The sequence below is a fragment of the Lolium perenne genome, chromosome 7 (assembly GCF_019359855.2).
Source record: "Lolium perenne isolate Kyuss_39 chromosome 7, Kyuss_2.0, whole genome shotgun sequence".
Classification (NCBI taxonomy): Eukaryota; Viridiplantae; Streptophyta; class Magnoliopsida; order Poales; family Poaceae; genus Lolium; species Lolium perenne.
Window position 1 is genome coordinate 242,868,488 of NC_067250.2, and position 10,378 is coordinate 242,878,865.

At 51.9% G+C, this 10,378-nt stretch overlaps 1 protein-coding gene across 1 annotated transcript; it reads right to left on the bottom strand.

The window, feature by feature from the left end:
- Positions 1-7,625: 7,625 nt before the first annotated feature.
- Positions 7,626-8,707, bottom strand: LOC127314123 (uncharacterized). Its single transcript, XM_051344587.2, has one exon. The coding sequence runs from the start codon at positions 8,635-8,637 to the stop codon at positions 7,843-7,845; it is 795 nt and encodes a 264-aa protein (XP_051200547.1). The 5' UTR covers positions 8,638-8,707; the 3' UTR covers positions 7,626-7,842.
- Positions 8,708-10,378: the final 1,671 nt, after the last annotated feature.

A 10,378-nucleotide genomic window follows, 5' to 3' on the forward strand; every position in this document is an offset into this window, starting at 1 on the left:
TCGAGGACGAACTGAAGCCATTCGTGCGCCTCAACTTTTAGTCTCTTAACTATTTGTGATATATCTTTTAAAAAAAAAGCAAACGAATAGATGTCGATGCCAGCACGGCAGCCACATAAATACATAATACGTGGCAGATGATATCCACGTCAATCTCCGTCAGGCCTAGTCAGCAACGCCCCATCTCGCATATACTATGCTGAATCACACCAGCAACAAATGACGCTTCAACCAATCATGTACCAGCTCAAATGCCCAATCAGATACTCCACCAAGTTTCACTGCATTCTCATCGCACTTGACCTAATTTTTCTGACATGTATCCACATCCTTATCCTTAAAATAGGATCATCATCAGGAATCTCCAGCCATTTCTTAACGAGCGTTGATGGAATCGGTTGCTCGAGACTTGAGTGATGCAGGTCGTCATAAACAATGTTGCATCCGCCCCACCAAGAGCAATACTTTGTAGGAAATGGTTCTTGTTAGACTTTGTATTGTAGTCCATCTGTGTATTATACCCTGTACACTTGTATATCAATATATATATATGTGATAGGCCACCCCTTTGAGGGTTGAGCCAGTTCCCACAATAATCATACATCTTACATGGTATCAGACTAGTTAGGGTTAGGTCACCGCCGCCCCGGGTCTCCCTGGCCGCCGCCGCCCCCTACTCCGATCCTATCCGCTTCCGCCTCCATGACGAGCGCCGCCTCCTCTGGTCACGCTAACGCGGGCCTTCTCCCGGCCTCGCTCGCCGCACTCCTCAACGTGCCGGTCGATCACGGCGCCATGACGTCGCCTCCGCTCGGCACGGTGTCCGTGGGATCCATGTTCTCCGCTCCACCGTCGGCTTCTTCGTCGTCGCCGTCAACTGTTGTTGCCTCCTCACCCGCGCCTGCCCCGTCTCTGGCAATTCTGCCGGCGACCCATGCAGCCGAGTCCATGGCGGCGCAGCCTCCGTCTGCGGCCTTCGCCTCTGCGGCGTTTGCGTCCGTGACCCCCTCGGTGCCGCCCGCACCGACGCCGGTTACCCCGACCTATGCGCCCCTCGCGCCCTCGGCGGCTCCTGCTTCTTTGGCATACTCGCCCCCGGCGGTCTTCACCACCGGCTCGCTCCCGGCGCCGTTCCACTTCGGCCATCTGATCACTGTCAAGCTATCGCCGGAGAACTACATCTTCTGGCGTGCGCAGGTCCAGCCACTCCTTGGGAGTCATCACCTCCTTGCCTACGTTGACGGCACGCTGCCGTGTCCGCCTGCGCTTGTGGACAGTGTCAATGGCCCGGTTTACAATCCAGCGCATCGTGTCTGGACGGGTCAAGATCAGGCTATCCTCTCGGCTATCCAGGGCTCGCTCACACCGGCGGTGTCCGGGCTGGTTGTCTTCGCCAAGACCTCCCATGAGGCGTGGACTATCCTTGAGCGCTCTTTTGCGTCGCAATCTCAAGCCCGTGTCAGCGCCCTTCGTCGCGCCCTTGGTGATTGTCAAAAGCTTGATGAGACGGCCACAACCTACTACAACAAGGTCAAGTCTCTCGCTGATACGATGGCATCCATTGGGCAGCCTCTCACCGACTCCGAATTCACCTCTTACCTCGTCAATGGTCTCGATGAGGAGTATGATCGTCTTGTTGAGGTGGTCAATGAACGCACTACTCCGATGATGGCTCATGAGCTCTACTCGCGCCTTCTTCTCACCGAACAGCGTGTGGAGGCGCGCCGCACTCAGCGTGGCCATGCTGGCTCCGCCGCCCACGCTGCCTACAAGGGTAGCCGGCCCTCCGTCCCGCCTCCTGCCTCGGGCAAGGTCGCGGCCGGCCCGTCCCACCCTCCATCATCGACTGGTGCGGACGGCCGTCCTAAGAAGGTGTGCCAGCTATGTGGCCGTGACGGTCATTGGGCGTCCAAGTGTCACCGCCGGTTTCAGCGGTCCTTCCTCGGCCTCGGCAATGATGGTAAGGACACGAGGAACAACGAGCGCCAAGTGTCCATGGCGGATCGCCCGGCGAAGCACAATGATCAGCACGGTCAACATGGCCATACCCAGTCCTTCTCCGCCGACCCTCATTGGTACATGGACACTGGGACTACGGATCACCTGACGAATGAGCTCGGCAACCTCGACACTCGCGAGCCCTATCATGGTTCTGACAAGGTGCACACCGCCAATGGATCAGGTATGCATATATCTCATATTGGTCAAGCATCTCTCATCACTAGTCATGCTGATAGGACTCTTACACTTCGCAATGTTCTTAGAGTTCCTTCTGTCACACGCAATCTTCTTTCTGTTCCTAAGCTCACTTATGACAATAATGTGCTTTGTGAATTTCACCCGTTTGATCTTTTTGTAAAGGACCGGGACACGCGGGACGTTCTTCTTAGTGGGCGCCTATGTCAAGGTCTCTATCGCCTGGAGTCGCCTACAGTCTCTCGCGTCTTCAGCGGTGTTCGGGTGTCATCGTCACAGTGGCATGCTCGCCTTGGTCATCCAGCCACTCCTATTGTTCGTCATATTTTGCGTCGTCATGAGCTTCCTAGCATGCCTAGTAATAAAGATGTTGTCGTGTGTGATGCTTGTCAGCAGGGGAAGAGTCATCAACTTCCTTTTTCGGAGTCTAGTCGTGAAGTTCATCATCCTCTTGAATTAGTGTTTTCGGATGTATGGGGTCCTGCTCAGACTTCTGTTAGTGGCCATAACTATTATATCAGTTTCATTGATGCTTATAGTCGCTTTACATGGCTTTATCTCATTAAGCGCAAATCTGATGTGTTTGATATCTTTATACAGTTTCAAAAGCATGTTGAACGTCTTCTCAAGCATAAAGTTGTTCACGTACAGTCTGATTGGGGTGGCGAGTATCGCAATCTCAATTCTTTCTTCCAACAGCTTGGGATTTCCCATCGTTTAGCTTGTCCGCACACACATCAGCAGAATGGTTCCGCCGAGCGTAAGCATCGGCATCTTGTTGAAACTGGACTTACTCTTTTGGCTCATGCATCTGTTCCTTTTAGGTTCTGGAGTGATGCCTTCACCACCGCTTGCTTCCTTATCAATCGTACACCCACTCGTGTTCTTAACATGAAAACACCTATTGAGCTTCTTCTTAATGAACTGCCCGACTATACTTTCTTTAAAGTGTTTGGCTGTGCTTGCTGGCCGCATCTCCGACCCTACAACAAACGAAAGCTCGAGTTTCGGTCCAAAAAGTGCGTTTTTCTCGGCTATAGTTCACTTCACAAAGGCTACAAGTGTCTTCATGTTCCCACTAATCGGGTCTACATATCTCGGGACGTTGTGTTCGACGAGCATGTGTTTCCTTTTGCTTCACTTCCTGGGTCCAACACAGAGTCTCCACCTATGCATTCATCTCCTGTTGTCGCTGACCAATTTGATGATATTGCATACTCTCCTGTGTTGCTACCTAACCATGGTGCAGGAACTGGTCGTGGTGCCCGCTTGGAGCTGCTCGACGAGCCTTCCTCTTCGTCGCCTTCCGCGGAGTCTGCTGCTGGTGTTGTTCACCACCACGTCGATCCAGCACCTCCTCTGCATGGCCTCGATCCGCGTGCGGTGCATGCCCCGCCGATCGACGTCGGCTCTGGCGGGGCTTTGCCTTCCCCCGCAGGGCCTGCCTCGCCAGCCCGTGCCGCCTCCACGCCGGCCTCGTCCCGGCCCACGACGCCTCCATCGTCCTCGCCTATGCGGTCGTAGGGCTGCGCGTCGCCCGCACCTCCCGCATCGCCTTCACCGCTGCGTGTGCAGCAGTCCTCCAGCTCGGCGCCTGTGTCGCCTGGGCCTCTGCTACCCACCACGTCGTCGTCGGCGTCTCCTGTGGTGCCTCCTCCCAGTTCCTCCTCGTCTGGGTCTGGCCTCTCCAGTTCCTCCTCGACTGCTCCTTCGACATCGTCTACCCCTACTATCTCGCGTCCTCATACACGCAGTCGCAGCGGTATTGTTCGTCCTAAGGAGCGCACCGATGGTACTGTCGCCTGGTATGCCGCATGTATGTCGGCTGCCCTTGCGGATCCGACTACTGAGCCGCGTACGTATCAGGCTGCTCTTCGTTTACCTCACTGGCGTGAGGCCATGGAGCAGGAGTATAGTGCTCTTCTTCGCAACAAGACATGGACTCTTGTTCCGCCTCCCTCTCGCGTCAATATTATTGATTCTAAATGGGTATTCAAGGTGAAGAAGCACTCTGATGGCTCCATTGAGCGCTACAAAGCGCGTCTGGTTGCTCGCGGTTTTCGGCAGCGTCATGGCCTTGATTATGAAGACACTTTCAGTCCTGTGGTCAAGCCTACAACCATCAGACTCCTTCTCTCACTTGCAGTTACTCGAGGTTGGTCTCTTCGACAGCTTGATGTGCAGAATGCTTTCCTTCATGGATTATTGGAGGAAGAGGTTTATATGCGGCAGCCCCCTGGATTTGTTGATGCTGATCATCCAGATTATCTCTGTCGTCTCACCAAAGCACCCTATGGTCTGAAGCAAGCTCCTCGTGCTTGGCATGCTCGTCTTGCAGCTGCTCTTTGTGTTCACGGTTTTGCACCCTCTACTGCTGATTCCTCACTATTTCTTCTACAGAGACCAGATGTTACTATGTATCTGTTGGTTTATGTAGATGATATTATCCTCATCAGCTCCTCACCGTCTGCTGCGGATGCCCTGGTTCATGCTCTTGGTGCTGATTTTGCTGTCAAAGATCTTGGCACACTTCACTTCTTCTTGGGAATCGAGGTTGCTCCCTCTGCTGATGGTTTGATCATGACACAGAAGAAGTATTCCTTGGATCTCTTGCAGCGGGCTGGGATGCTTAAGTGCAAACCGACCACCACTCCTATGTCATCCACTGACAAGATCACTGCTGTTGATGGTGAGCTTCTGTCTTCTGCGGATGCTACAGAGTATAGGAGCATTGTTGGCGGTCTTCAGTATCTGACTATTACGCGTCCTGATCTTTCTTATGCTGTCAACCGAGTTTGTCAGTATCTTCATATGCCTCGTGACACTCATTGGGCGGCTGTCAAGCGTATTCTGCGTTATGTACGACTTACAGTGTCCTACGGGTTATCTATTCGGCCCAGTTCTTCTGAGGTTATTTCGGCTTACTCGGATGCGGATTGGGCTGGCAGTCCTGATGACAGGCGATCCACGGGGGGCTATGCAGTGTTCTTTGGCTCCAATTTGATCGCCTGGAGTGCTCGAAAACAAGCCACAGTGTCACGCAGCAGTACTGAAGCAGAATACAAGGCTGTTGCTAATGCCACTGCAGAGCTCATTTGGGTACAGTCGTTGCTGCGAGAGTTGAGAATTTCTCAACCACGGCCTCCAGTCCTTTGGTGTGATAACATCGGTGCCATATACCTCTCCGCTAATCCGGTATTTCATGCCCGAACGAAACACATCGAAGTTGACTTTCACTTTGTACGGGAACGTGTTGCACAGAAGCTACTACACATCAAGTTCATCTCTTCCAAAGATCAACTTGCAGACATCTTCACCAAGCCACTGCCTTTACCACAGTTTGAGGCTTGTAGGTGCAATCTTACCCTTCTAGATTCTTTACGAAGTGGCTAAGATTGAGGGAGGGTGTTAGACTTTGTATTGTAGTCCATCTGTGTATTATACCATGTACACTTGTATATCAATATATATATGTGATAGGCCACCCCTTTGAGGGTTGAGCCAGTTCCCACAATAATCATACGTCTTACAGTTCTGATCATGATCCTTAAACTGCCGGCTGGAGATACGAAGAGAAAAGGAGAAACAACCCAATGGTCGCATCCAGCGCTGTGCTGATAAGGCAGAGAACGGGGCATCTTGCATGTTTGAGCAATTCATTCAGCGCCGTAGAAACAGAATATATATCTACAACTCCCTTTTGTTGAGTTGCTTTGGCATCACCGTTATGTGTTAAGTTTACACGCGCGGCCACAAATTTGGTGATTGTCTCGTATGATTGTTCATCTTATCGAACGAGGTCAGTAAAATGATCTTTTAAAAATGCCACTACATTATCAATCTTTGGGTCTTTTTTATTCCAACGGTTTATGTAATGACTTGTTTGATTTGTATAATTGTATGTTATAAAAAAAGATTCGAGTTTCAAATATCAAGTGTTATTAAATTTTTAGACGAAAGTTTCAAAATGAGCCCGACTTTGAATTAACAAAGTCATCAACCGGCCAGCAGTTACAACAGATAAACACAAGCAAAGAAAAAAAATAACAAAAGACTACACCAAATAGCCAAGTCGAACAAAAACGTCAGCTTGATCTAGGTTGACGGTGCCTTCTCTTTTGTTGCACGGGAGACACCTCGACCATGTCCACGAACCTGAGAAGCATTGTGATCTATCCCCAACTAGGCTAACCTGCTGGACACATACTAGATCTGGAACCATGCCATCCAGGTTGGCCCGGCCCGACCCATATCCAGACGCCACCACCCACGCTAGATCCCACGACACCTTGACCAGTGCGACCACCATGGTCAGAGGTTAACCACGCACGCAAGGGTCGCATGCCTAGCCCGTGTGCCAGATCCACCAACGATTTAGGTGCCACACCCACGAGCAGGGCATGCGCCGGGCGGCATGGTGTGGCAAAGGACCATCGTATCGAGGCACCGCACGCAACAAGTCGACGGGGACCTACATAGCAAGACGACGAGGCTGCCACAGCAACGGCTAGATCTAGCGCGGAAACTCCCTACGCTCGAGAAGGAGGGAGGGAGGCAGGGAAGGAGGACGAGGGTTGCTAAAAGAAATGCCATCGGTGGCGATGACGGCTAGGAGGGGAGGGGGACGAGCGGCACGGGGCTGGGGAAGGGACACGGAAGCCAGCGGTTCACTACTCTCTTTCTTTTTGCGAATTAGATGGTAAGTTTGGCTCGATTTTTGTTATTGAATCCAACCACTTGAAAGATTCAATGTTTTTTTCAAGGTGTAACCAGACACAATTAGGTGCAAGTTCTTGTAGTATCTAAATCCCGTATGACCCAAAAGAAAAAAGACATGATAAAGGAATGGCTGTTCGTACATGTACATTTGCCACATAAGATTCATCAAAAAAGGGTATTGCCTCGTAGGACCGTCGGGCGAGACGTCGTGAGGCTAGTGCACCTAAGGATGATAGAATATCCGTTGCTTGCAACACGGTTCACGTGGCATGATTTTCCTCTGAACATTGTAGTGCTATAAAGGAGCACGTGCAAACCAGTCGGCAATAAAAAGCGCCCAATCATGCCGTTGACCCCGCATCAGCATTTGATTTAACCTCCACTGAAGTTTCCTGGAAAAATAAAATCCACGGAGTTTGAATCTTGTGGCGGCTGTGAAACCACCGGGAATCTTTCGGTTTTCACATCACAGCAGCTGGTGGCCAGTGGTCATTCTGTCCCGGACCTGCATCAGCTTTCGACAAATCAGCTTACCATCATCATCAGCAGCACCCAACTCCAGATCGTTCGTCCCAAACCACATCATGTCGACACGATCAAAGTTCACCTGGAATGAATTATGGAATTCTTAGCTTCAAAGCAAGGGAAAAATGCTTTCTTGGCGTCGACACGGAAACACCGATCAGATCGGCCTGTCAACTCGCATCAAGTTTTCTTCGCCTCTTTCTTTCACATTTGCTTTGTGTTGCTTGCAAGAGCTTATAACATTTTTACATCATCAATCAAAACTAATCTTAGCTCTGGTAATCAAATAGCTCGATCGAAGAAACACGTACATGGCAAAAAGTATTTACATTTGATCTTTGCCAACGGACGGCCAAAAAAAAGGAGAGAAATGGAGTTTCTTCCCGGTCAAACTTAGAATCATCATCGGACGGCAGAGGCGACGTTGTGCGCCCAGAGGCGGAGGTGCTCCTTGAGGTCGGCGCCGCCGTCGGCCGCCGGGATCCTGAAGGTGCTGAGCACCCTCCTCACCTCCGCCTCCTCGTCCTCCCACGCCTCGGACAGGTACGGCCTCCTCCTCGGCGCCGACGCCGAGGCCGCCCTGGTTCTGCAAGCCTCCTCCTCGGCGCACGCCGCCGCGGCCGCCGCCTCGGCTTTCTTGGCCTCTTTCTCCTCGGCCGCGCGCAGCCGGCGGAGGCCCGGCACGATGGAGGCGAGCTCGGCGTCGACGTCGGCCTCGGAGAAGGTGAAGCCGAGGTCCCGCAGGCCCTTGACCTCCTCGAACTCCAGCTCCGACAGGCTCCGCCCGCGCGCCTGCTGCTTCCGCCTCCTCCCTCCCGCCCGCCGCCGCCGCTCCGGCTGCAGCTGCGGCGCCGGCGCGGCCAGCCCGTCCTTCCCGGACAGGATGGTCTCGAGCCTGGCGCGGTGGGCGTGGGGGATCTTGAGCGGCTCCAGCGTGTCGAAGGTGGCGGTCTTCGCCTCGTCGCTCCGCGTCCGGCGGTGCCGCAGCCCGGTCGGAGCCCGCTGCAGCTCCCGGTTGCTCTCCGCCGGTGCCTGCCCCGGCTGCTGCTGCTGCTCGAGCGCAGGCGGCGGCGGTGTTGGGGGCAGAGGCGCGGGGGCAGGGGAGTAGCTGTGGAGCACGAGGCGGTGGAACCAGTAGGTGTCGTAGAGCGCGATGGCCTCCTCCGCCGCCGCCACTGCTGGCTGCGGGCGCTCCATTCTGGTGAGGGAGCGTCGGGTTTCTGGACGGGATTTGCTGTGGTGGTGGCGTTGGGCGCGGCGGCGGGCGAGGTTTATATACAGCGGAGCGCGGTGGCGCGTCGGTCGGGGCGTGCACACGGTCACGGTAATTGCATTGCAAACGCGGGAAAATTAGGGTGGTCGTGTCAGCGACTCGGCGAGCGGGCATTTTTTTTTTTTTTTTGCAGGACGGCGAGCGGGCATAGAAGGTTCTGACTTGTTCTGAGGCTGCTTGGCCGTTACGTACGTACAGGTAATTTGTACTGCTTTTGCGCACGTATTCGGTATTGCTGACGATCTCAGACTTCCTAGCTGATGTGTGTGCCTGTGTCATCATGTGGTAGGAAATTCCGTGCATTGTGTTCGTCGAAAGCGCAGTTGCTATCTATGCCGATGTTTCGTGGATGTAGAAAGGGCATGTACGCTGCAGCATAAAGCTCTCATAACTAAACCCCTCGTGTACAATCGACGGGCGTTGTCGATTAAGTTGTGTGCGAGGCGGGAACTTTTTTCTTGACCCTTCCCTTCTCGGCTGGATAAAGTACAATTTTAGTTCAAATCCAAACATATGTAGCGTGCATATGTAAGTCTAGACAATGGAGCACGGCCTTTCTACCGTGCACGCTATGTAGCGTGCATGCTTTCTTGCTTCGAATCATGTTTTCCGATGTTTCATCGAAACTGGAATAAATGGTATTCGCTGAAACTCGTTGAAACGATGCACGTTAGGTAGCATGCACGGTAGAAAGACATTTCTCTTAAAAAAAATAGCGTGTTCTCCCATCCAATCAAGGTTAGGTGAAGAGAGAACCTAGTCAAGATGATGAAGGTCCTCCAATATGTTCCCCTGGCCGTGGCTAGGGTTAACCAGCTAGATATATTTTTCTAAAGACAAGCATGAACAAAGGGCGTGTTCTGGATTTGCTGTATGGCTCTTCTTTGGGCTTTGTGGAATACTAGAAACAAATTTATCATTGAGGGAAAATTCCCCTCGTAACCGGCTGATGTTCTAGATAAAATGTACATGTATATTCAGGTATGAAGGCCAGTGGCTAGGAGGGCCGACCGTGGAGCTCTGGAGATGACAGCAGACCGGATTAAAGCGATTCACGCTACAGTTCGGGAGGGACCACCGTCACCGTGATCTTGTTGTGTCCCTTGTACCCGTAGTTTGTGTCGCTTGTGTAGTTGGGGCTACCAGGTGGGTTTCTTGTAGCTGTGCGGATCTTGTTTGTTGGGTGGGTCGAAGACCCCTTCCTGATAATTGTTTGTGTGGGTGAGGTGCATTGGTGTGCATGTGTTGTATAACTCTATTTGGTGCCGTTGTTGCTTTATTAAGTTAAAGTAGGGCTCAGTTTGAGCTTGCCGTCTAAAAAAACAAATTTGCAACGGTAAGATGTTTCATAGATTCATCCATTTGGTTTGTATTCAACATTAAACCTTATTTGTTATATATGGCATTTGGTGTGCTGACGGAAAGCAAATTGTATTTCATAGCTTTATTGGCTGGATGCATGCGTACAATGCAAATAAAATGATCACAAAGCAACGCTAATTTGCATTTTATGACATTGCTCTTCGGTGATGTTTTCGTCGGCTGGAATTGAGAGTTGTTTGCATGAGAACAAACAATGTCGTAGGAGATGGGATCACTAAGAGCGAACATCCCTTAGCAATGTGAATATTCCACACCTAGTTGCACACACACCCTATTATCGAA